The 27,769-nt window shown below is 36.1% G+C and overlaps 1 protein-coding gene across 1 annotated transcript; it reads left to right on the top strand.

The window, feature by feature from the left end:
- The first annotated feature begins 181 nt into the window (after positions 1-181).
- LOC124154214 (probable sodium/potassium/calcium exchanger CG1090) lies at positions 182-27,769 on the top strand. The gene is made up of 10 exons (XM_046527804.1): positions 182-296; positions 1,877-2,174; positions 3,320-3,534; positions 5,234-5,334; positions 8,148-8,335; positions 10,778-11,142; positions 16,017-16,367; positions 19,773-19,874; positions 22,720-22,851; positions 25,689-27,769. The coding sequence occupies exons 2-10, from the start codon at positions 1,888-1,890 to the stop codon at positions 25,886-25,888; spliced, it is 1,941 nt and encodes a 646-aa protein (XP_046383760.1). The 5' UTR covers positions 182-296; positions 1,877-1,887; the 3' UTR covers positions 25,889-27,769.

Below are 27,769 nucleotides of genomic sequence, written 5' to 3'. Positions count from 1 at the left end.
TTCTTAAAAGGCGCAACCTTTGATGAAAGAAATTCATTCCTGAAGCCAATGAGTCACGGAACAATTTTCATCGATGCACGACTTCTTCACGATTGCGGCGACAAGGGTAACGCCCACTTCTCCATTAATCTACTGTGGCTGATTCTTGTTTTGAGAAAAAGGACGTCCACGCCATCTCCCATCAAGTGTCGGAATCAGCCACATTACACTCCATAGGGCGCAGGGTAAGACGTGGTGTTTAGGGAGTCAACGGGGGTGTGCTGAAATATCTTCTGTAAGGAAAGTGAGGGCGAAAGGTGAGAATTTTTCTTCTACACTATCATCTTCATTTTTGATCATGTTACATTTTCAAATCTTCGAATTGTTTCGGTGACACGAATTCGATTTTAATAAGGAATAAAGAAAAGGCGACGATATTGTTTTCCTGTTCCATTCTCCGTGGGATTGATCTGCGAATCGGTCCGCTGCATTTGAGATATTTCTGAAGCGTAATTTCCGATTTTGGAAGTGATTGGTGTGTTCTTGACAGCAATTCTCGTAAGTTGTGCCCCTCGTCGGGTGAATCTCCGTTGAAGTGCCCCTTCATGTCATTCCGCCCCAACGTATGGGAAAGAACTCCCGCTTTTGTGTGTAGCTGTCATGTGCAGGATGAGGACATCCTAGAACTTGGAAAGGACATTAATAAGACGCCGAAGTGGGAGAGTTAGGCTCTTATCAGAAAGTTTATACTCTCCAGCAAGCCGTCAAGTATATTCTTTTGCTTGGGGGAAGTGGTTTTATATGTAGGTAATTTTGAAAAGTGCTAATAATTCTCTAATTATAAAATTATAGATATCTTGGTGATTTTTTAACCGGATAATTCTAGTATACGCTGAAAGTTGGTGCATGAAACTTATCTTTATCGCAATATCCTATTTAATTGAAACAATTTTATTAACTTTAAAATTGCGTATTTCTATGCATTTTTCCATCAAGTGAGTTTCATGGAATGGACTGGTTATGTAATTTAATTCTAATATTTTTTTGTGCTGCGCTGAATTATTCTGAGAGCAATCTTGTATTAAGCCGAGAGTTTTATTTTTTTATGTACATACGTATGTTTATCTTCCTCTACTGGAGAGGGTTTTGTGTAGTAAATCGATTGAAGATAAAAGCATCTCCCCGTCTCTGCCCCACTTTCCCCTCGATTTACTGCATGCTTTAAAACATTCGAGAAATATTACGAAGCCGTTTTCATATCCCGTCCATATTTTCTGGTTCCGTGAGCCTTCTCTTCGACGTTCCTCGACTTGAGTGACTCCGAATTTTAATCTTCTGGCGGACGTCATTGTGCCCCAGGAAAGCACGTCTTGAAGAACGATATATTTGCCGAGGCGAAAATCGACTGTGACGGAATTCACCTCTGATTCAAGCGTACGTGTCCCTCCGACCCTTAATGATTCTTTTTGCCTTGAGTTATTTCCCCCTATGAACTCTACAGCTTTTCACTATAGGAAATTTTAACTCGGATGAATTTTGGTATAACCATATATAGTTTTACAGTAATATACCCACATTTCCTTGCGAGATCAAACCCTTGGCATTCATGCTGCCATGTTGCCAGCTCGATTGACCTCCAAATATTGATCTTTTTCGCTCATTCACTTCGCCGGTGATACAGTGTTGCCGAGACCCCTGTCCCTCCCCTCCGCGCCTGCAGGGTTCTTCCCCCCTCCCCCTTCCGCAGACACTCAAACCCCCTCTCTTCCTACCCCCTACTTTCACTGGGACAAGTGTTTTCGGGGTGGCGTACGCTACTACCAGCATCGCACCTGTTTTTATTAATTCTATCCGTCTTAATGAAGCCCTCTCGCCCCGCCTTCACATGATCTCCCAGCCTCACCGGTGATGGCCGCCGCGTCGGGATCTTCTGCCGAGGGTCGCAGGAGGCGCATGGGCCTGCGGCTTCTGGCTCGGTGCGCGGCGTTAGCGGCCCTCTTCCTTATCCACCTCACCTCGGCCGCCTCCACGGCCCCCCGGCCAGCCCCGTCCGCCGCCCCCGCCGCTCCAGCCCACGCGCCGACCGCCAAAGCCTCCGCCGCCAGCGGCGCACCGCCGCATGTCTCCACCGCCGCTCCATCGCACCACCTGAGCACCTCGGCGCCGCCTCCGACCAACGGAACTGCTGCCGAAGGGTTTGTGTCGCCTGTTTCCCTTGTAAACTGATAGGATTTCTGCAGAAATGACGATTTTTAATAGTGCGAAATAACTCACTTCGTAAACTCACTTGCTCTTTAAAATTTCCACTTTATTTTTTACATAAGTCCTTCATTCCCAATGCAAAAGGCTAAAGCTGGACTCAAGCGCAAGAACCCTTCCTGTTATTATTAAATTAAATGTTTCTGGATGTTGTAGTCTGGAAACTAGAGAAATGAGGCTGGTAAAGTCAGAGAATAATAACTTGAATTTTAACCCGTTAACGCCTAGCGGTACCAAATGGTACCAGCTCGTAGTGCAGTGTTAAACGTAACTTTTTTATTATTTATCGCAATATATTAGGATTTTTGAGAGTTTTAAATTGCTGTGAACATTTTTAATGAAATTTTCAGAAAATGTTGGCATTTTAAAGCTGTATTTAACGCATTTAGAGCCGTTTGAAATTTGAGAATTATCAACTGGCCCAAAAAAATGGAATTTTTTAGAGCAAGTATTTCATTTTCTTTACTTACGCCCTATGTATTGCTAATGCCAAGGTTTTATTATGTAATTACGATTTTTCTAGCCTGTATATCTCGTATAAAGTATGATCAGTATTTGATGTGAGCCTAATATTTGGGACGTTATGATGCAAAATATGTTGGTGGTACCATATGGTACCGCTTTGCGCAACTCTTACAATTAGTGGTAAAAGGATAAATTTTGCACCTAATGACCTGAGTTTCATTGACAGTTAGATAAATGATTTCCACAAAAATCGCAGAAACTTTTTAATTCAGGCGTTACCGGATTAATTGGACACCCTGAAGTTACAATGGGGGTTTTCCATGAAAGTTATTTACTACTATTTCTTAAGTAACTAGAATCAGTATCCAAGTTATATGTTTCTCTGTGCAGTTGCCCCAACGAAACTAATTTATTTCTAGAGGCTCAATAATACATTACATTAACTAATAATCTCTGTCATCTTTTTTATCCTTGCCTTAATTCATAAGCTTACAGGGTTCATTGCATTAGGATTACTATTTCAAATGAAGTTATAAGCATTTTGTGATCATTTCTAGATATTTTGATTAATTTTCTTTCCGATAGAATGTTAAAATGATTATATTTTGGTGTCTAGTGGCCATCGTGGTCATGTTAAACCAACTTGGAGACCTCGACGAGAAAATTGCACAGCACCTGCTATTGAGCAGTTCCCAAGACCGCTGATGGGCCCACATGCAAGGAAATATGGCGGTCTCATCATTCACTTGGCCGCAGCATTTTATACATTCCTGGGTCTGGCCATTGTTTGCGACTTCTACTTTGTTTCATCCTTGAATCGAATCTGTGAAGGTAAGAATTGCTCCGTGATATTTTGTTTGGTAATTGGTGCCACTGATGATGATTACTTCATTGCAATTATTTTAAAAGAAAACCAATTGCAAAACCTCAACTCATATACTGCCTATATTTTTAATTTGCTCGTAGTCTATTTTTCATCCTTAAGAAGTAATATTTTTATGAATCTTAGAGGAACTCTTAGATTCATAAAATAATTCACCTAATTTAAAGATTTACATGGTTACATGTTGTCTGGAATAGGTTGAAATACACTTTTATGTTAAGTTGGAAAGATGGATTCAGTGGTAGAAAAAGAGTTACTTTTTTAGGCCCAGGGACTTTTTTCAGACTACATGTATCACTTGCATCATGTAATTCGATGATAATGATTTCGATTCGATAATAGTGATTTATATGTTTTGTTTGCAGTAGGGGAGAAATGCCTACTGCAAGGGGTAATTCCTGCAACACAAGTAACAAACCTGTTGTGCAGGGAAGCATTAATTTCAGGATGCAAAAACTCATTTTATTTTGGATGTACATTGATTACTTTGGGAAACAGCTGCAAGGAGCAATTTTTGTCATCCAGCTTGCTTTCCTTTTCATTCCAAAAATATTTTATCAGTTTTAGGAAACAACGTGCATTACCTAAACATTTACCCACTAATTTTCCCATTGTTTAGACTCGTGAAAGTGTTACATAAAAGTAAAATGACAAAGTTTACCATTATAGTACATAAGATAGAGTCTACTTGCAAAGCAGGAATCGGGTCTACTAGTATAAGTTTTATTTCTTGAGGAGTTAACAAAGTTATACCGTTAAGGTTTGATTATGATGCATAAACTCATATGAATGAAATTAAAATAGGGTCTATTTTTTATAAGATGGATGGTTATATGGTGAATGTATGCATCCATTCTTGCTTTCACACTATAACTCGCATGTGTGATGTATAGGGTAACTTGGCCTCTGGTGGAAAAGTGATATCTTTAAGGTGTTCCTTACATTCCTGTGCATTGGATGCCTAATTTATAAAAATGCTGTTAACCTCTTGGTATGAGAATGATGAGGTTCTGGTAGGAAGGGGATATCATTTTGCCTTTTAAGGGGGAGTTTTAGTTTAAGAAGGGGAAGCCCAACTGGATTAAAGTGAGATTACGTTAATTATTTTTGCAGTTAGTTGCTGGTTGCTAAAAAATATCACCAGTGGTCAACAATACTATGATGTGATGCAACTTCCCCGCTCAATTTAATTTTCAATTAACTTTTTCTCACATATGTAATTCTTCTCTTGCATATTTTTCAAAATCCACGTATTTTATCAATGTGTTTCATATATTTATCCAAGGCCTTCCTATTTGATCTTTCCATCAACTTGTCACTTCATCAGGCCATTACATCATATAATGTGGTTCTTTTGAGTTGCTTCATCTTCTTCTTAACATCTTTTTCAAATCGCTATTTTACTCTTCTCAGAACTTTTTGCTGAAATGTAGCTATATATACATATCCATAATCTTTTGCAAGATTATCATTTTCATTGGTCAATATACTTACCTTGAAAAAGAACTCAACTGATTTATATAACTTTTAATGCTAGATTCAACTAATTAATATTTTTGCAATCTAATATTTTTGAGATATCATTTCAAAATGTGTCTGCTTCTATGTGGTTTCAATTAACCAACTGACTTTTTTCATATTTTTCAGAGTTAAAATTATCTCCTGATGTGGCTGGTGCTACTTTCATGGCAGCTGGTTCATCAGCCCCAGAGCTTGCCACAGTTGTTATTGGAGTCTTCTTTGCCAAAGTAAGTTTTAACTTACGGTTGACAAAGTTGAGCCAATCTCAATTGATTTTCTGGAGATGGTGTTGAGTTTTATTGTCTTATGGACTAGTTTTTCTGCATATCAGCAGTTTTTCGCATATATGTAGGACATTAATTATTTTTCTCTCAGCCCCTCACCAGTTTCGGGTATGTTTTTGCGAAACTTCAGAAACTTGTGGAAGATTGAAGTTTTGAAGCTTATGCTTATTTAAGTGATGTGATAAAGATCTATTATGTGACAGTAGTTATGGCATTTCATAGTTTAGGGAATAAATTAAGACTATATTTAAAATAGTTTAATTTAAATAAATATATATTTAAAATATTTCTCAGGTGTTATGCCATGGCTTGGGCTCAAAATGATACCCAAGTTATTCTTATTAATACCAACTGCATACAGAAATTTTAATCAGCTTTATTATTAATAGTTCCATATTTGATTTTATTTGTGATTCAATTTTCTTCTGATGCTTGTTATAAAAATTGGCTGTCTGTGAATGAATACAAATCTAGATTAGCCTTAGGCAGACCCTGAAAGGAGAAAGGAAGTCATCTTTTATTAGCATCAGCAGAAATGTACCTAATACATCATACATGTCATGTTGTGATGTATTATACATGATAAATTTAGTCCTTTCATGCATTAAATCTATGCTCCATATACTTTTTTTAATATTGAAGAGAGCTTTGTAAGAATCATTTATTCTGCCTTATTGTCCTTTCGTCAACCAAGTCCGAATCCTATGTCAGCATTAATTCTTTACTTTTTGAGTTTGAAAGTGAAACTTGCATGCAGGAACTGCTGATATATAATCAGTTACCAACTGTTATTGTAAAAGAAAAAAACTAGCTGAGATATGCATCATAGTGTTAATATATTGGTAAGTTAACATAATTACTATATTTTAATCATGAATGATTTTTTCAAATTTCTTCTATTTAAAAAACTTTTCCTTGTGTAAAATTGTTGCTAATTTAGATAAAAAAAACATAATAATTAGGTACATCCTTTTAAAATATGCATGTTTTTGTTGATGAATGGTTATTTTATGTTGTTAAAATATATTGGCTCCTAAAATGATGTAATTTACTTTTCTCTTTAAAATTTGGTGGAGTATATTTCTCAGCTCTGCTAGCATCCTGCATGAATTGAAATTTTGCTAGTTATGGGGTTTGGAAGGTAAAGTTTTGCAAAGAAAATCTTAGGGATACTGTTTATCTCTAATATGGCATAAGTGAAATTAAATGGCGGTAATTTTAACCATATTCATAGGTGACACTTTTGAGTGTAGAAGGTAGTAATGACGACAGTCTTTGCTGTGGAAAACAATATGAAGAATAAATAAAGTTCAGCCAATCATCAGAGATACATCTCTCTTTTTTTATTCTGAAGCCAAGTATTTTTATGTTGTCCAGAAGACATTTGCCAGAAATGTATTTTTGGGCTGAGTTTCATGTGTTTTACGTGGAATTTGCAGATATTACCCTGACTATATCTGAGGTGGTGACAGCATAATCAATTCAGGTTAAAATCAAGAAAGACCTCTTTCGTGGCCGTTAAAATACATATGTAGTTTCAACATGTGTGCTTTATAAAAGATCATATTTCTTTATATTCCTTCGTGAGAGGATATCTCTGTTGAGGCATTAATAAAATTAAAGCCTTTAAAATTTCAAAAGACTCTAGAAAATCAGCTGCCTTGTATCGGCTATCATCATGTTAATACTGTGTCTATGGATGTAAAAATATTTACTACAATCATGCCTTCTCATAATGTTAAATATAATGTAGTAGTCATTTTACTTCATAATCTAAATGTTCTGATTACAACTACGTTCTTCCTTGACGAGATAAAGGACAAATAAAATATTTTTGTGGTGAAATACATATTTCACTTCAGTTTTGTATGTATTTTCATACTGGTTCAATGAGTCATGTGCATGTAGATACTTTGTTTTAAGCTCTTTTTATGAAGATACATTCATCAACTTCCCCGTGAAGTACTTAATTGGTTTTTGATTATTTGCTGTTTATTCTTGTAAGTTAAATTTACTTAGTTTAAGGTATGTATTATTTAGTATGATTCTCATAGTTTGAAGTAGATATGAAAAAAGGAAGTATGAATAGTTTGTTCTTTGGTTCATGAGTCTGTTAGTTTTAGAATTTAGCCGGTTAAAACTTGTTCATATTTATAGGTAATCAATTATGTAGTTTAGGCAATTATTTTTGCTTGCATAATTACAGATTTTTATTTTCAAAATCATGTTTATTATAATTCCACCAAATTTATTAAATAATTAGCAATAAGTAGGTATATAATAATTTTTGCGTGAAATGGAACTGACACCCCTCCATAGTACACTGATTCCTCTCAAGTTATACATATTTATTAAGAGAAAGTACTGTCTTTTGTAAATCTTTGAATTATGTTCATTTTACCATGCAATTGCATATTCTATCTTTGAAAAAAATATTGTTCTGTTCCTTGATAAATTTCTTTTTCATTTGTTTAAGTATCAAAGGATTATTTTGCTTTTTGTTGAGAAAAAAAATTACTTTGGTATTTTAGCATTATTGCATGCATTAGGAAAAATTCTCCTTATTTTAAGTAAGAAAATTCTATTTATTTAAGCTTCTGATATTTACCCCAATGAAATGTGTATTGGTTCTATAGTATCTACTGCCATAGCTCTTCTAATCAGTTAAAAACATTTAAAAAATACTCATTTAAAAATACTCATTTAATGAAATGCTTATAAAACCTAAAACTTTTCAATTTTTTTCTTTATTTAAGGATGACATTGGAGTAAGCGGAGTGATTGGATCTGCCGTTTTCAACATTATGTTTGTCATTAGTGTGTGTGCCCTTTGTGCTGGTACTGTTGCCTACTTGAGCTGGTGGCCTCTTCTTCGAGACTGCTTTTTCTACATGATAGCCATTCTTGCTATGCTTGTGACAATTTATGATGAGCACATTTCCTGGTATGTATTCAATTTTTGGTTCTTTTTCCATTTATTTGATTTAACTTTTAGACTTGTAGAAAATAGTACACAGTGAAACCTCTTAATTTGTACCTCCAAATATCTAGTCACCTACTATAAGGCAGTTTTTTTAATCACCACCAGTAGAACGTAGACAGACCCCATTCAATGTGGATGTCTTTCATGAATGACACGTCCTTGGGTCCTTTCTCATGTGTTATAACGGTACCACGCTCAGCCCCTTCGGTTTGCCGCCACTATGCCGCTCTTCAGGTGGTTCCAAGCTTCTGTATAGTGTGCTCCATTTCTGGTTATGCCAATTTTTCTTTTTTCTACAGATTTTTTGAATTTTGTTGTGTTTTTTACAAAACTTATGGTGAATAAGTTTTTATTTGAGAGTGCTTTAGTCTTTTTTGTTTAGAATCGACGTCTTCTTGAATAATTTTTTTCTTCTCTTCAAAATAAGTATGGTTTTAAAAATCTTGATTGTGGTTATATTGTGATAGCCAGTAATTTTTTCAGCATACCGATATTTCGAGAATCTATGGCAAGGGATCGTTTCCTCAGGATTTTACAAGCACTACATTTTGCAGGAAATAATGAAAAGGAACCGGCGTGCCGGCTGCCCCCGAAAATGGTGGGTGATGGAGGAAAGTGGATGTCATATTCAGATTCAGGAGGTCATTTTACATAAGAATCAGCAGGAATGGTACCAGGGCTCGAGAAAAAATTATTTTTTGCCGTCCAGTGTAATCTACCATCATTTTCAGAAATATGACATTTTTTGTCAGGCGTTATTTGAGTCTGTGATAATCCATATTAGGAAAGGTTACTGAGTCAAATGTGAATGATAATTCAAGATCAGTGTGAAGCATCAATATTCTTATTGTCAATCTTTTGGAAAATCTTCAGTGCTGAAGGTTCACTCACTCACTCAATGGTTCAACCCTAACGTTGATTTGGATAGGTGAGCATAGAGCTCACACCACACTTTAGCTACAGTCCTGTGAAATTCACGCATTCAGGGTAGGGGGTCCACACATTTCTGCAGGGCTGGGTAGCTCAGGAAATGTTGAGTTGACTCTCAGTTTTGGAAAAAAAACTGTTATTGGTAGAGGTGCTCTGCTTAATTACGTCAACCTAGTTTTTTTCTTTTTACCTGGTGTATTCTACTGGCTATGTTTTTTCTTAATCTGGCATTTCCTGCTAGACATCAATACTTCTTTTTTTATGGAATTTTTTTTGCAAAACCTATTTTTTGTTATCTTTTAGGTTTTTCTTTGCAAATTTTTTTATTTGACCTGATTTCAAAGGGCTTTTTTTCCTTGAAGAAGATGGTATCTTCATAATGTGTGTATGGTTTCCTGAGCTGAAGAGTAAAAAGTGAGAATATTTGTGAAAGCCAATGGTTTTTCAGCAAGGACCGGACACACTAATAAATTTATTTATTAACTGTCAAAAAAATAAGAATCTGATTTTTGCTGTTAATAACGTAATGTGTTCGTAACAGCAAAAAGCATGGTTCACATTCTTTTTGGGTATCGCCGACATAAGAGCTTGCAATGATCAGTATAGTGTGGGTGTATGTTGCATGTTGTTTTGGTTAGATCAGGGTCTCATGACCTACTGCTGGTCATTTCCTTGTGGGAATATACTAGTGATGCTCCATAGTACATATAATCCACCATTAGCCCTCTTGAAATTGGTTGTGTTGAACTTTTTTGTGTCAAAGTAGGTCAGAACTTCATTTATCTCCTTTTAAACTTAACTATCGGACAGTTACTAGACAGGACAGGACCAGTAACTTAACATCGGACTGGCCCTATGTGAGGCAGTTTGCTGTTATACTGATGCAGAAGACTGATAGATGGTGAACAGTCCTCATTAATTTTTCTATGAACGACCCGAGGCTGTGAAGCTAATTTTTTAATTAATAGTAGTTTACATTAATTTTTCTATAGAGCGGCCTTTACCACTGTAAATCAATGATACATATGTGATTTATTTTTGAAACACATATGGTGCCACACTTTGTGGGGTAAAAGATATTCTGCCGTACATTTTTAACCTACGAAAATCATCCCAAAAGTTGGGGTCATCTCATACACTGGGTCTGGTCTAACATTGCCCGTTATCAAACTTTTGCACTGGACTAGAGAATGTATGATCACTGCATAGGGTGGGGATACAGATCTGGGTGCAAAAATGACCACAGCTGAATCTTCGCCACCTGCAGATACTATGTGAATTCAGTAATGGGTGGTGCTATCCATGTAATAATAATATAAAAGCATGAATATATTATTCCATGATACAAGTATGTTAGGAGAAGAGGGGGTATTCTAAAGAAGTAGGGTAACCCAAAAATCTATACAGTAACAAGAAAATTGGGGCTCATCTTTTACATAGGAATTTACATGATTTTTATTGTTTTTTCCTTAGGATGGAGTCATTTATGATGCTGTTGCTCTATGTTGTATACTGTTACGCTCTCCATAACAATGCCAGACTGGAAGCTTGGGTTAGGACACTTCCATTGCCTCAGTCCCTCTTATTAGCCCCATCCTCTTCGGCTGTTGCTGCTCCAAGTGTTGCATCCACAGGGTTGGGTATTGGGATAACTGGGACGACTCGCCCACCGGGTGAAGACTCTGCTCTGGTTTCTTATGGGCAGCTCCAAGAAGATATGGCCTCCTCTACCAACCCATTTGTGACTGCACCCACTGCTGGAGGTTTGCCAGGAGCAGCATACACTGAGGAAAGGGGAGGAATAGCCTTAAGCCCTGGAATGGGGCAGACTGCAGAAGGTAAGTTGTCATACTTATGAGCCTATATTTCTTCTTCAGTGCTATGTGGGCAAGGAAATTCGAAACATCTTGTTTATTTGAATGAAATTAATTTTATATATACTCTTGGTGTTTCCAATTTTTCCATTTTTTATTTTTACCAATTTTTTGTTATTTAATATTGGTGTTGACCTACGCTCTGAGAAATTGCCATTAAAGATAGTGGCAGATCCAGAGAGGGGGCTATAGCCATGATTTTTAAAGGGTGGGGTGTTTACTGGAGATTTTGAGGCCCTTACGGGGTGTTTAGAAAACATCTCAGGGTAAAGGGGGGTTTTTGGTACCTCTTCTCATAAAGGCTCAGGGGGGGGAGGGGTTGTTGTAACTTGGAAACCACCACCCCTCCCTCCCCCCCCTGGTGGCTATGCCGCTGTCTATCCCCCTTTCCTTGAAATATCCAATTTACTCCAGATGAAATGGTAATTTTATTCGGACCCCATTTCTGCTGGGAGGTTACCACCCAGGCCCCCTACCTAGCCCCCCTTGTCCCTATCCTGGATCTGCCACTGAAAATTTTCATCCAGAGAGTGTGCTGGTTATACTAGAAAATTTTTTGTCTGCTCAGGATTCATATCTGCTTTTTCCATTTTTCTTTGATAACTTGTAGTTACTTTGTGTTACTTATGTTGTATTTGTCTTTATTTCCCCCCTTATCTTTTCATTGCCACTCTTACGTTAACGTAACCATGGGGTAGAATTATCGCCTTGGATTTTCTGTTACTATCTATCCTGTTTATTGTATATATGAAACCAAAGATATGGACTATTTTTTCAATATCATCTACTCACTATTAATATCTAATACTCTTTCTGTTTAGCTTCAAATAGTAATGGATGTTCCTCATTTTATTTCAGTATTACATAATGTGAAATAAGTGTGAGAATATATGTTGATGGAATTTTTTGTGTTTTGTGTTGCATGCGTTTATTGCAGGGCGGGTGTATATTATTACTCATTTACTCCTCATAAATTTATTTATGTAAAATTGCTTTTATCAGTTAAATATTTTTTTGGAAAATAGCCCCCTTATCAGAATTGAATGTCAAGTATTCTATGCTAGAAGCTGGATACATAAAGTCTCCAAAAAATAAGATGCCAAAATTTAGGCTTCGTTTAATGAAAGTGATGAATTAAAATAAGATAGTTTCCAAGTATTTTTCTTGTCTCTATCAAAAGTTTATAATGCCTGGAGTATGTATTTGTCAGTGTTCATCATAGGAAATGTTAAATAAGACATAGACATCATGGTTCACTCCCCCTGCCACTAGATGATGTAATGAGCACCTGCAGAAGTTCAGCAACAGTGTCTTTCGAAAGCAGGGAAGATTTTTGCTAAAAATCGTTATGATAATACATGTTTTGATGTTATAGATGTCATGTTTTAATCCTAGAATCCTATTCTGGAACATGAGGATGAGAATATGGACTTTTAGTTAGATAGTATTTAAGGAAATATACGAGTATCACACTTCAAAGCTTGTATCACCTCTATTGGACTTATGATAAAATCTTTCTTACTTAATCTGAGCTTTCTTCCATGAAACCGGAATATTAAGCTAGTCATCCTGCTTTTCAAAAACGTTTTTGTTTTGTTAACAGTAGTAAAATTGGGATTTTAACAAAGATTAACTTTGTTGCAATAATAATGGAAAGAAACCCGTTGAATATTACTAACAGGAATTTAACGTTCAGTAGATTTAAGCAGTGAATGATTTAATAGATCATAAATTAAATCAATATTATGTAAAATGTTGTAATGGTGAATGGAAGAGGAGGAAAATGCACTCAAATGAATCAGTCTCATGTGAGCTTGAGTTCTCTATTCGACAAATGATGTTATTGATTTATTCACCGGGCCTTGTGAGCAGAATCTTTGTTGGTTGAATACAAAGTTTTAAATTAAAATATAATACATTTCACACTAGAAAGGAATTTGCCATGGAAGGAAAGTTTTCAATCCTAGATAGTTTCAATGAATGGTTTTTACCATGTGCTTCTCCAAGTGCAGTGCTTCTGAAATGTGCCTATAAGTTCAGTTAATAGTTCACAACCAACCTCTCACCATATGAAGTAAGAATGTCTGATGTCACTTTGCCGGAGGCTATAATGGCCACCATTCTAAGCTTTTTCAAATGAGGGTAAGTTTTACCTGCTTTCCGATTAAATAGGTATTTCTTAATTTCTGTCACTAGCACATAATTATCGCATTAATGATGGGGCACATGCAGTACTCAATAGATTTTGATCTCTTTGATGAAGGAAATTACCCAATTTGTATTGGTAACTTCTTAGTCTCTAGAATAAATGATCAATACTTAACAGTCATTTTGGAGAATTTGCTGATTACATATACATATCTTTTAATCGTTGGTCAGTTTACACTGGTTATGTTTGTAATGTAATAGTTTTTATTATTAATAATGTGTATAGATGCCACAGTGTATATTTTCATTGTGCTTTTCTTAAATTTTTTCCTCCTTGGTCATGTGTACTGTCTATGTTTATGTCTTTGTATTTTTATTTAGAACATTTGAGTACAGATACGTGTAATAGTTATTAGTTATCCTGTGTCTTGGTTTTACTTGTCTGCAGTGATTAAATGGAGATGGTACAGGCTGGTGTGCTGTACCTGGACATTTTTATTGCCAGAATAACTTGGGCGGTATGTAATATATGAGTTAGCTTTGAAATTCGTAAGATACAGCACCATTAAAATACATTTAGTGGAATGATTCTCATTACCTAAGATATCAGTATGGAACATGAATGCTAGTAAGCACTACCTGGCACACTTTTGACTGTTCACTTCATATTGTGCATGTTTGACTAATATTAATAATGTGATGGAGCATTGACTTACCTAGTGGCTGTGCTGGACCAAGGAAAAGGAACCCGGAGATTGAATATGACTTGAATTATGCTTCTACCATTTATTCCTATGCAATATCCTGTATTACATTATGATTCTTTGTCCCTCTATTGAATATATAATTCTATATTGTGAGTTATCTTTGCACTGTAATAGATTCTAAGGCTAGTGCTGTGGGGGATAATTAGGCTACATGCTGAAGAATTTTATTTTATTCAGAGACTTAAATCTTGATAAAGTGAAACTACCCTACATATTATGATTCTCAAAGCCATTCACTGCCTGGAGATGAAGTAGGATGAATAAGTCCTTACCTGCCTATCCAAAGCTGGTTGTTTTGCAGTTTCTTTTTATTTATGTAGCTCATGTCCATGTCCTCATAAGCATTTGTGGGAATTTGGAGGAACTTTATCTTAATGGAAGACAAGCATTTGTTGGCATAGTGACATTATTTTCAGGCTTTAACCAAACCTTAACTAAGTCGCTTGATCCCTAAGCAAGTCCAGGATGAGGCAAATGATTTCCTCTCTGTTGAAATTACACTTGTTCAAGCTCAGTGAGGATCAGGTTGATGTGGTGGCTAGAGTGTTGGCTTCCCTCCCTATGGGCTCAGATTAAAATCCCGGCTGTGCTTGAGAATTTTCAGACACTTCCCGATCCTTGCTTGAGTGTTTTGTGGGGGACAATTCAAGGTCAACACTGTGACAATCGGATGGGACATTTATCCGTGGTCCCCGTGGCACTTTTCATCAAGAGCAGGCTAATGCTGACGCTGTATTTCTCTACACCCCTCCTTCCCTACCCTTCCCTCATGGGACAAATGACCTCATCTGTTGGTCACCTCCTCCAAATACCATACCATCAAACTCAGTGAAACCTAAATTAAGGAGATTTCAATGGACAAATATTTATTTTTCACTTCTATTAGGTCTGACTCGCGGTTTCACTCTTCTGTAGGTTTTCACCTGCGCTTGTTCAGCATTATATTTCTTTCACTTGAAGTAAGTGAAAATCATGCAGTATTTCACTTAGTGACCTCTAACTATTGAATTCAACTCAATCCTTTAAGGATGAAAATCTTCTCCCTTAGTATGTATTTGACTATTTTTTACTTATCCTCGTTTTTGCTGCATGTCACAGTAACACAGATAAAGGTCTTGTCATTCTCACATGTAGACTATTCTCTTTAATTCAAACATCATCTATTCAGTTAGTTCCCCAATGTTTTAAACCCTAAGAGATGTGATAAGTTCATGATTCATTATTGGATTCTTTAACTCAGAAAGTACATGAAAAGTATTATTATATGCATCATGAAGCTATTCTTGACAATTTTTGTTTTAAAAATCGTTTAAACCTTTCTAGGATCTCTGAGAATGGCATAATTCTGGCACAGAGGCCAGTGGTCTGTTTCTTTATTATTGTATAAATCTCCACAAGAATGGTGAAAAATATTAATGTGGATAGCTTTTTACCACAGCACTAGACTGGAGTACACATTATTTCTTTCTGTTATAAGTTTTGCCAGTGAAAATGCCACAAGTAGCCACAATATACATATTTATATTGGGTAAGCTAATTGTTAGTGTATGTATGATACGTAATGGCTTATGTATCATTTGTTTTAAAAATTTCATTTGTGAATGCTTGTGTAACTTTAAAGTATCAGGCACATGGTACCATGAATAAGAGGGCAGTGTCCTAATTCTGACTTCCCCTCTTTATTAGCCTTTTCAGATGCTCCTTGAGGCACTTTTCTGAGGTCTGACAATTTCCTTGTTAATATTTAATCGTAACTATTTTTTGTTGTTGAAACTAACAAATTTATTATAGTTTAAAAAATTTATAATTTTACATTTTGAAAATAATCTTCAATTATTTAATAGTTAACTGACCTGGCATGCATGGAGATGGGATCGAAATTTTTACTGCAGAAGTATTTGGCACGTTATGCTTTTATTTTAGGATTTGGTCAGGCAGACCCCATGAGTGAATATCAGAAGACATCTCCTGGAGTTACTGATGTGCCTGGAGTTGTTGGAGCAAAACCTCCTGGAGAAACGGGGGTGGAGGCACCAAGGCCTATAGTGAAAGATGATGACAAAGCATTTCCAATGGAAATGCCTGGTCCAGAAGAAGGCCAAGTTGCAAGAATATGGTGGTGTTTGTGTTGGCCTATTCACAAAGTGTGCCAGACCACAACACCTGATTGTAGGCAATCAAAGTGGCGTCACTGGTACCCAGTTACTTTCCTTGTCTCCATGTTTTGGATCTCATTTTACTCCTACATCATGGTCTGGATGATAACTATAATTGGTAAGTCGTGAAATTTGATTTACTGTGTGCATTTGACTAAACCATCATACTCGTAATTTACTGACCCACTCTTTCCCCTGGACTGCAATTGCTCATTAAGAGCTGTAGTCGTTTGAGCCATTTTACAAATTTAACTTTGCCTACAAATACATACATATATGTTTATAGGAATTCAAGTCTTTACTTAAAAATATATTACGTGAATGCTTATGTATTAGGGAACTACAAAGTTGGTGTTCATATGGTGAATATCCAGTATATCCACCACGTTAGTCTTATCAATTTTTTATTGTCTACACATCATCATTAATCATCATCATCGTTTGCATAGGCGGATCCAGGGGGGGGGGCACGGGGGCACGTGCCCCCCCCAGACTCTTAAAAATATGCTAGATTTTTAATACGGTCCCATTATCTTTTCGTTCGTTTTGTATGACGAGGTATCCTTGTGCCCCCCCCTGAACAAAATCCTGGATACGGCCTTGCTTGTGCCCCCCCCAGAAAGAAATCCTGGATCCGCCCCTGATCGTTTGATATTTTGGAAATGAGTAAAAAATTTCAGTCAGGTTTTTGCTTAGTATTTTACATTACATTTGTACAATGGATGCAAAAATTCTGTTATTAATCCTTCATTATAGGTAGAATTAAACTTCAGAGGAGGTATTTTTTATCTTTAGCATTTTAATCGGCGTTAAAGTTGAATGATGAATTGTTTATGGCTCATAGGTTAACTGCCTTGCTTCATCTTTCATTTTGGAATTTTTTCAATAGACTTTTTGCTCATAATATTAATTCATAAAATCAGAAATTGTAGTAGAGTAATGAGGAACTTGCATGAATTTTTTTTATTTCACAGGCGGACAGAAAATTATTTTCTGAATTCAACAAAGAAAACCGCATGTAAATCTGAGTTTTCCTTCGCAAGATATTCAATGATAAATATAACGAATTTTAAAGCGCGGGAAAAACTCCCTCACCCTCCAAGCCACTGCCGACGAAGCCTCGATGACGTCAAAGGTGCCTAAACATCACACGAAGCTATTGTTGTGATTGTTTGTAATAGTTGCCTGCCGTTGTGAGAGCTCCGTTTGTGAGACGTGTTGATTATTTTCTATTTAAAGATAAATATCCGACAATAGAGGCTAGAAAGCCTAATATTTTGTATTATTTATAATATTAATATCTGAGTAAGGACATAAAATATAAAACTGGAGTAGTGAAACCAAATATTTTATAATATCTAAGTAACATCGTTGTAGCAGTCTGAGCCACGGCCGTTGGAAGGGGGATACGTTAATTGTAAGTTGATGTTATCGACGGAATATCATTCATCATAAGTATTTAATTAGAACAATTTCGATGTTTACTTATGTCTGCTATGCTATTATATACAATAACTTCATCCATTTAATCGTAGGTACAGGAGAAATCGTCGTTTAGGACTGCCTGTGCTTGTATTATGAGGTGAATTCCAGTCAATGCAACTTTTGCTCGCTGATTGGAGACATCTAGGACCATTTTTTGTGCCAAAATAGTATCATTTTCAACGTGGCATCTAATAATCACAGTGCCAGTAGTTGTAATGCACGAAGTTTGACAAGTTTGAAAAATATCGGCCAAGAGTTATCAGTGTTCCATCGTGATTGAATTGTAAAAAGTGCTATTACGCTATCGATAAATGTCTAACAGTAGTGTAAAAATTGTCAGTGGCGTGTTAACCTCAGTTGTTCACCGTAGATATGACATTTCACGATCAAGCTATCAAGATCAAAAGAGTGCGTGAAGTTTGTTATTTTATTATTTCAATGAATAGTAGTGAGAAAAGTCACCTGTGTCACTTGCGCGGGCTAATTTAAGGATTTAAATCAGTGAATAAATTGTTGTTTTCATCATAACGAGCTCTATTATTGTAAGTTGTACGTGATAAATATAAGAATGGTAGTGGCTTCCAGTTTTCTATAATTGTATTTGCCTATTTCCCACTATATTTTTATGTTATATGCTAGTATATTGTCTATGGATTTACCTATATTATTGAAATAGGTTGTAGCTTGTGTGTGTGTGCGTTGGCAGCGGAACCGATTCGCGATCTCACATGTGGATTGTGTGCAGACTGTTTTGCGGTGAATTCGTACCGTAGAACGGATATCTTCTCCGCTAATACGGCGTTGCCAAAATCAACAGAACAGCTCGTAAGCTTACGATCGTTATCCTCCAGTATTACAAGTTTCTTTTGCATCTCCATTTGCCGCCGACATATAGCAATGATTTGCCATAACAAATTCCATGAGTGTCGTGGAATCAATTTTTGGTGTCCCAAAAAAAAAGGCTGGTGTCCTAACACCCCCTGCCACACCTCTTTTGGGCGGCTTGCGGGGTATTATCTAGATGTAAGTGAATTTCAAGAGTACTATTCGAACAAACGGCAACGTTATCATCCATTTTTCTGATAACTAAAACATACGAAGTGAAACGCTTGTATTTCATCATCCCGAGGTTGCATTATTAATATCCCAAGTGATAATCGTTGCACAATAGCAATAGGAAAACTTGCCCAAGAATAACCGAACAAAATAAAGTGAATATGAGCGGCTAAATACTCCCTCAAAACAAAATTTACAGCATGCGCTCAGCGTATTTACCAACTCCCTACGGTTGTTTAGGCACCTATGACGTCACGTCTAGCCTCGGCAACGCTCGGGTGTCTTCGCGCAGTGGTCGGCTCAGTGAATTTTTTCTCGATTTTAAAGTCAATTTTTTTATTTCTTTTGATGCTGAATGGAGAAACTTAAGGTATTTCTGGGAGCTAATGTATCCATTTTACTTATTCAAAATAGTTTTTAGAGCAATCGGCGACCCATGCAAGTTCCCCATTGGAATTCATGCACGGAAACAATAAATATCCAAAATGTCATTTTGATCACCCCATATTATTATTTATTTGAACATTTTTAGATATAATACTGAAAGTGACACTGCAAAAGACACATTATGTAACAACTCCTTGTGTTGGGAAAGTAATAATGTGATCAGGGGTAGATTCAGGGAGTCATGACACCCCCCCAAAATTTTATTGAAAAATTTTTATTGATTTAATAGTTTGTATCCATAAATGTCTAAAATTGTTCAATTCATCTGTTGTTAAGAATAAAAATGAAATTTAAGGCTCCACTATGTTTAAAAAAATGGGTATATCTAAAATCTTAACGTGGGAGATGGCCACTTTCCCAGAGGGTATTCCATACTTCTTGGGCCCAGGTTATGACCCCCAAAGTTGATGCTGAATCTGCCCCTGAATTTGAGTGAATGATCTTACTAGGTGTTTTTTTCTTGATATGCATAGTCCAAGTTTTTCAGAATTAATTTATTATTTAATTAAATTCATTATTGTTATTTTCCCAATAGGAAGTACCCTTGGAATTCCAGATACAGTTATGGGACTAACTTTTGTTGCTGCTGGAGTGAGTGTTCCTGATGCATTATCAAGTCTTGCTGTTATCAAAGAAGGTATTTTGTGAATTAGACTAATTATATTCTCACTTAGACTTGTCATTTTTGTGAATAGAATTTGTGGATGGTGTATTGGCTTCCGTAAGCAATGGCTTAAGTGATGTAGTTAGTTATTAATATTGGTGGTGAATTTGTGTGTGATATTTTTCATGTGTGTCATACTGATTTATTAGGTGGGGAACTAAGTTCTTGCTGTTTTCTTAAATGAAAATACAGCATAATTGTGAAAAAAATGTAATAAAGGAATCATTCAAAGTATTTTTCTTCGCTAGCTACAAGTTTTCCCCATCATTGTGGCACAGCTGAAATATTATTTCAGTAAGAGTGTTCATCTTTTGAGGCTATTCATGAATCAAGCCTTTTTCTGATGTATTCATATGGGTGGATCGAAACTACTGATCAGCCAGACCATGTGCCATCGAACGGAACAAGTATTTATTGGATGGCACGATATATGGGGAATATGACAGGTAGGTCCAGACTTCCCATTTGAGCGTTTCCAGGTAGTAGTCAACAGGTTTGGCAATGTGCCCTAGTACCACCAAAAGGATTACCGTATAAGCGTGTGTAAGAGGCGCACCCCTATTTTGAGCATCGGAGCTATGAAGAAAAAATTTTGCGGCATTTTTAAAAATACTATCGCGCGGTGTTGCAGACGTAGGCCTGGAATTTCGACAGTTATCGAACTTTCCTCTTTCAATATTAATTAAAAGAGGAAATTTTGATAACTGCGGCGGTAATAGCGGCATAAGAGGGAGTAGAAAGAGTTCCGATCCTCTCTTTGCATACGCCGTTGCTCTACGATGCTTGTCCTATTCACGAAGAATTTTGTTTAAATGCTCTCGCAGGAGTATTGCAATAGAATTGCAGCCGTGGAAAATTTTAAGGCAAAACACGACAGGCACATAGCATGAACCTTCCCAAGAGCTTGGACAACAATCTCAGCTCCGGGGCAATCTCAGCGCCGTGGGATAATAACCACGTCGTAAATTTAACGGAACCACACTCGGGCCTCCATCAGCCTCTGCCGTTTTTTTTCCTTTCCGAGACCCCACAGGAAAATAGGAAAACATCAAGTTACAGGGGAACAATGGAAACGTGTTTCATCCCTACCCCGTCTCACCAACTGACCTTGATCGATCTCCCATTTTATGGAGGCCAAATGCTAGGTGAGTCATCTACTGAGCCCGAAGATATCTCGATAGCTTTCAATAATTGTATGACACGCACGAGGTTCATAAAAAAAGAAAGAGATCTAACGCGACGCATATCTGACAGAATTTGAGTTTTTTAAGCTCTAATTGTTTGACACAAAGATTTATAGTTACAACAAGGCTACTAATATTCAAAATAGTCCAAACAGGACAATTTCGGAAGAAACAAGCGTAGCATAAGCGCATTCAAACAAGACGAGACGGACAGATAATATCTAGATATGTATTATGCGTATTATATCTGCTGCCATAATATGGATTTTATATAGATTAAATATGTATAACTCGTCGTAAATCTGTATATTATACATATCTTATACATGTCTGATGATCCCTAGTTACGCCGTAAAGATATCATTTGTATATTTTAAAGATTCTGGTATACATCAAGGACCATGGATCATCAGACATGTATAAAATATGTTTAATATACAGATTTGAAAATCTGTATACCGATGTATTTCGAAATCTTAAATATATACAGATATAATAATCTTTTTGGTGCTACCTGGGTGAGGTCATGCTAAAAATTAACACTTACCGTGAATGATAGTTACTTGGCACAAACTCAGACATTGTCATGTTACAATGAGGATATGGCACCAAAGAAACTTATCATTGTCGTCAAGTGGTTTGTTTACTAAATGTCTAAGCTTGGTTAATGATGTTTCCGATTTGTCAAAATCAACCAGCAATCACTCCTAGAGCCATCTATTGACAAACAATGGGAACTTAGTTTCAAACCTAATATGTACATACTTAAATTCTGGATGTAAATTTCTTATTAAGAAATCTTCAAAGATAATAGAACTACCCTATCATGTCTTTAAGCACTTACCTGACTTGGTAGTATTAAACGTAATCTTTTTAACTCAAAATAGGAATTTTTTAAATGGTGATGTGGGATCAGAATTTTTACAATTCGATAAAAAATTAAGTTTACAATTTATAATGATATGTAGTTGTTACTCCTTGCCTTCAAAACATGAGTAGAATGAAATTATTTAATTTATGCTCCTTGGATTTCATAGATCCACCTTATTGGTACGTTTTTCCTGCCTGGGGTTTAATGACAATGAAAACCAGGATAACTTTGCAAGAGAGTGAATATTGACTGAATTTAGTCTTGTTCTTTGTAAGTTGATCAAATGATTCAGAAGTTTGTTTAAATTATGATAATTAGAGTTTGGAATACATATTCATGCTAGCACTAATAATTGATTAGAAAAATTTTTGGGCATGGGAATGTTGACTCTTTATCAGTGTTACCTTACCTTTCCTTTGTAAAATTTTACCCTCTTTTTAACGCATATCTCATCCTTGGCAATGATACAACTTATTGTCTCAGAATACAGACCAAGGTATTGATTAATGTCCTCACATTTCTTCTCTGTAAACATATGTGCATTTTCTGTTATCTCAATCAATCTTACATACCTCTCTCTTCATTGAACCATGAAAATTTAAATTTAAAAGTACTTTCATTCTAGTTAAATTAGATAAGTTTCAAACTTTCCTTAGGAAATGCAGTGGCAGTCAAATTAATTTCCTTGTAAGAATATTACCTTGATGTAGGAATTACCCATGGATATTTGGTTTGTATAATCTTGTTTTCTTTATAATTTAAGGTTATGGTGATATGGCTGTGTCTAACGCTGTTGGAAGCAATGTTTTTGACATCCTTATCTGTTTGGGTCTGCCATGGTTCATACAGACTGCACTTATAAAGCCAGGTAGCCATGTGAATGTTATTAGTAAAGGTAAGTGTTATGAGTGTCTACCGTTAAATTTATCTTTACAACCACAGGGTTATTACTGGCCAGGGAAATCAGGTTAAATGAGAAAAGTTGTGGCGGTATGAAATGGGTCAGGGTAAAGTCAGGAAATCTTGTCCATGGCATTAAGGAAAATTAATAATAATAATAATATTTAGTAAAGTGATGGGGATGATACGTCCATGAGTTTTGCCAAGATGCAATATTTGTTGAATTAAACACAAAAAGCAGTCAAATGCACATGCTATATTAAATACAGCAAACTCCCTATTATCCGGACTAATGATGGGGAGAGGCAGCACAAATAATCGGAAAACACGGTAATCCAGAATTTCATTTTAATTTCTTGTAATGCTCATGATTCACATAAATCAAACTATATATTGTTATTTTTCCCCCGAGTTGTTATTTTCAAGGAGGTGGAAAATAAGGTTGGAGGCACTGTATTCAAGTTTTAAGCGTGGTCAGAATTCCGCCATCTTGGTTTGACAATTTTCAGACTTAATCTCAAACAGTGTACGCATATAATCAAGTATTCAATTCCTTATATCGCCTCTGATTTATAAAATGAAAACGCAACAATTACTTCTTGATTTTCGTCGGAGTTTTCTGATCGTTCGTCATACTACTGTGTACATATATGTATTAAACTGTCCATATAGTCATATCGTGGTGCTAATATATCATCGTGAACATACTTTAGTACTATTATTGTGACCGGTCCTCTATTAGTAAGATTTCCATTGGCTGTAATCTTATTAATTACCAGAAGAAGTGCAGGGGAATGGATATTTTACACTTGTAATATGTTATTTTCGGCTAAGCACAGCTAGTTGCACAATGGAACCGTGGTGATTGAAAATAATTTTTCCTTGGGAAAAGATATTCTAGGTATATTTTCACGAAGCCTTCCCATAATGATAGAAAAAAGGCTTACTGTGTTTGTTTGCGATAGTTTATTTTAACTTAACAATGATCATGACCAAAAATTTCACCAAATACATACATAGTTAGCATTGACTCATATGGTATTATACATGTTTTGGTCGAAGTAGGCGTGGCTATCCTAACCAAATTCCTGCTACACTGCGCTCAACGCTCGGAACCAGTGGTGCCCCTTCCAGTATATTTACAACCTCCTTGATTATTTTAGATTACTTCCCTGAGTCATTGAGTGCATTCTTCTCCCAATCGATATCTTTTTACTCCAGCAAACAGTAAGCAAGGGAGCGCCTGGCTATGGCTCATACAAATCTTATTCCCTTCATTTCTGCTTCCACTTCCCCCACTGCTTCACCTCTGCTATTCCCTTCTTCTCCAATTTCATTTTGACTGGTCAAGACTTCGTCATTTACGTTAGGTTAAGCATTGAGCAATCTTCTAAAATTAATCAAGAGTTTTTTCCTGGACCTTTTAAACAGAGACTGTTGGACAAATGGAGGGTGTGTATGTTTGTTTGGAGTGTGCTTTGTGATTGCGCAGGCTGGAGTTAATCATGAAACAATAAAGATACTTTTAAAAAAACATGGCACTAGAAAGTATTAGATTTAAGGAAGAGTTGGGATGGTGAGACATAGAAAAAGTGGTCTGTCTGGGGTGCGGATAGGGACGCAGCAGTTAGCTTTAACAGCTTTCTTCTGAAGAGAAAATGTTTGCACTAAAAGAGAGGTCTTTCTCCAAAACAAAATTCCATAAGACACGTGAGCGTGTACTTTGGCAAAGGATAGTTTTGAAAGTGTTGGCAGACACTAGAGGGGCAAGATTTCATATCATAAAAAGACACACAGGAAGCTTTATATTCAGTTTGGAAACATGTGACGATCAGTCAAGTGTATCTGAGAGGTGGTACACTACTGCAACAGCAGTAGAATTTCCCCCTGAATGAGACTGCTAAGTTGCAGATCTGTGTGAGTGCTCACTCATTTCTTGGAGTGGTCTCTATGGCTGCTACTTGCCAGAGCTCTCTTCTCTAATTGGCAGGAGCTCTATTATTAGTTATAGGTGGGCAATGTTATGATGCTAGATGATTCAAAAACCCCTACATCGTGCCCACCCAACTTTTTCTGTTCAGGGAACCTGAGAATATGCTATGTAGTGGTCCGCATCTTTAGTGAGAGAAAGCTTTGAGCACTTACACCCCCTGAATGCACTTAACGTCTTAACCTAAGTCTTAGCTTGAAAATGAACCAAAAACTGTCTCTCTTCAATATTTATGTTGAGAGATGAAAGGAATTATATGATTCGAGTTATGTTATATTTTTAACTTTAAAAAATTAACATGTGTATATATGTATTGTCCATCCAATTTTTTTACCGAATTGATTGTTGAGTTATGCCTCCACATATGCCATTTCAATGCATTTGACCTGGTAAATATTTGACATCCTATCCATAAATATAGTAAGTATTTATGTAGTATTAATCAAGTTTTGTATTATATACATTCAGGGGTACAGCTAGGAATTTAGGCTAGGGGGGTTTTAGGTGCAACTAATTCTGGGGTGTCTGGAATACTCACCACGGTAAACGAGAGGTGCGGGTGCCCTCTCCCAGAAAACTGATAAGATAAATGGTTCAAAATGGAGAGTTTTGCGGCTGTTTGAATAGTTTGATGTTTTTTTGTGTCATCTGTCCCCATAATATTAGTTACTAAATTTGTCACATTAAAATATTTCCATGAAAAAATTTCTCTGAGCTCGGGGGGGAAGGAGTTGTTACTCTAAACCCCCCCAAAACAAACATGCTGTGCCACTGCTTATATTATGCAAATGGTGGGCACATGAAATACACTTTATAACCCCTGTATTTGTTCTATTTTCCAGGCCTCACCTATTCGACTCTCTCTCTCCTTTCAACGGTTGCTTTCTTGGTTATAGCCACCCACTTAAATGGATGGAAGCTTGATCGACGCTATGGTGTGGTATTGATGGCTTGGTATCTGCTCTTCATACTTTTTGCCAGTCTTTATGAACTGAATGTTTTTGGATACATGAATCCACCGGAGTGTCCGAGTGATTTTTAAGACATCATCACTCTATCAGACACAGTTATAGCATTTTTGAACAGCTAGCATCTGCCACTATTACGACAATGGAGTCAACCATTTTATGAAGCTGCATTGTCTCTGATAATGATTGGCACATTCCTTTTTCTCTTTACTCTATACCATGTCCTTAAACTTTCATTATATTGCTATGTGCCATCATGTATAACAATAATGCCTCGTACTTTCCATGTGAAAAGTTTGATGCCAGCTTTTCAGAGGCACTTCTATTGATCTATGCAAGATTCTTTCCCATTCATAAATATTGAGGCTGAACTCCTGCATATGGTCAATACGACCCCTATGTATGAAAATGTTAATGTTTTATTGAAGGGAGTCAGTTGGGTGGAGTGATTGATCTCAATGTTGCATATTATATCATTCTGCAGTGTCGCAGGCTTTAAGTATAATCACCCAAGTAGCTCTGGTAGTTGGGCCAATGTTGAAAACTTGTCAATTAGAACCCTTGGCCTATTAATTTTTATTTTAGTTGCATTCCTAATTTATTATTATACTGTTATTAATTTTACAACTTTAATATAAGCACTTGTGTAAATTAGGAAAGCACCATCTCAGCCTGTGTTGAAGACATCATGCATGTACTCATAAAAATATGCATTTTTTTCATGATTAAATGAGCCCTAAAGTTCTAGATTTTGTCATGGCACCCTAAAAAGTTTTGTTTTAGTAATAAATACAGTACCTACGGTAAACTACTTGACTTGAAAGTTTCCTTAACAAGAATGGAAGTTTTTATTTTTTGAGCGGAAACTTGTTATTTCTCAATTTTAAGTTATGATTCTAACATTCTTGAATTGTCATAGGTACGTATTCCTAAAAAGAAGTCGATAGAGATTTTGCTTGAAGGAAAGAGATGAGAATCACATAGGTACTTGGACTGGTAAAATATTAGGCATGTAATGTTATTTTTATAGCACCGTCGTGATGAAACTGAATTATGAATCAAAAAGGTATTACAAGAGTCACGGATGAATCCATTACTGAGCAATTAAGAAATGCATTTTATCATTTGCAATTGATATAAAAATGCTATTTATGGTTCTCTTTAAGTTCATCATAACTGTCAAAACTTAGGGTCTCAAAACCATAAAAATCTGGAGGAGCTCCCATTCTGCACATAAAATATGCCGGCCAATTCCATGCCATAAGTAGTTAGAGTGAAAGAAAATTGCTTCAGAAAGGATGTTTAGAATCCCTTCTTTGGATGAGATTAACTGCTACTAAGACTGTGTATGACTTACTATGCAATTGATCACTTTTCCTGTTACGTTTATTGACTTCTAAGTGCACTTTAAGTGTAAGATGGAATTCCTCATGTATCCACATGTTGCTATTACATTTATAGCTTTAGGTTTCTCTTGCAATTTATTTTTGAAAGGGTATTCAATACAAATTGGTGCTTCGAATCAATGAATTGTCTATTAGCTCAGCTTTTGAGCGAGTATAGTAATAAAACCAGAGGTAATGGTTCCAACCTTGGTCCAAAATATTTGCTACTTGGGAGTTTCAAAAACAGGAGTAACTATGTATTGTTTTTATACTAAATTGGTTTACACTGATATTTATATTATTTTTATTTAAACACCTAAATATTCATCTCTTGGGAGAAAATTTACAAACATAAAATAGTGATGAATATTTTAGAGCTGTGCAATGCAAATTGCTGTCACTTTACTGAGGTACCAAATGGATTAGCTTACCTTAAAATAAATGGCAGTGATATTTTATTAAATCTGCCATTGAAAATACCATTTTGGAGCCTTTTACAAAGCTATTAACTCATATGAAACCTTAGAAGAACTTAGCTAAAAAAGTTGCATTTGGAACTAAGTATTGGAT

This window comes from Ischnura elegans, chromosome 2, assembly GCF_921293095.1.
Source record: "Ischnura elegans chromosome 2, ioIscEleg1.1, whole genome shotgun sequence".
Lineage (NCBI taxonomy): Eukaryota > Metazoa > Arthropoda > Insecta > Odonata > Coenagrionidae > Ischnura > Ischnura elegans.
Note: the sequence above shows the minus strand (reverse complement) of the source record. Positions and strands in the feature narration are given on the sequence as shown.

Excerpts from the sequence above, each read along its gene's own strand:
- LOC124154214 (XM_046527804.1), top strand. The coding sequence starts at position 1,888 with ATGGCCGCCGCGTCGGGATCTTCTGCCGAGGGTCGCAGGAGGCGCATG. Across the intron at positions 11,143-16,016 it reads AATGGGGCAGACTGCAGAAG|GATTTGGTCAGGCAGACCCC; the intron begins GTAAGTTGTCAT and ends CTTTTATTTTAG. Across the intron at positions 19,875-22,719 it reads TCTTGCTGTTATCAAAGAAG|GTTATGGTGATATGGCTGTG; the intron begins GTATTTTGTGAA and ends TTATAATTTAAG.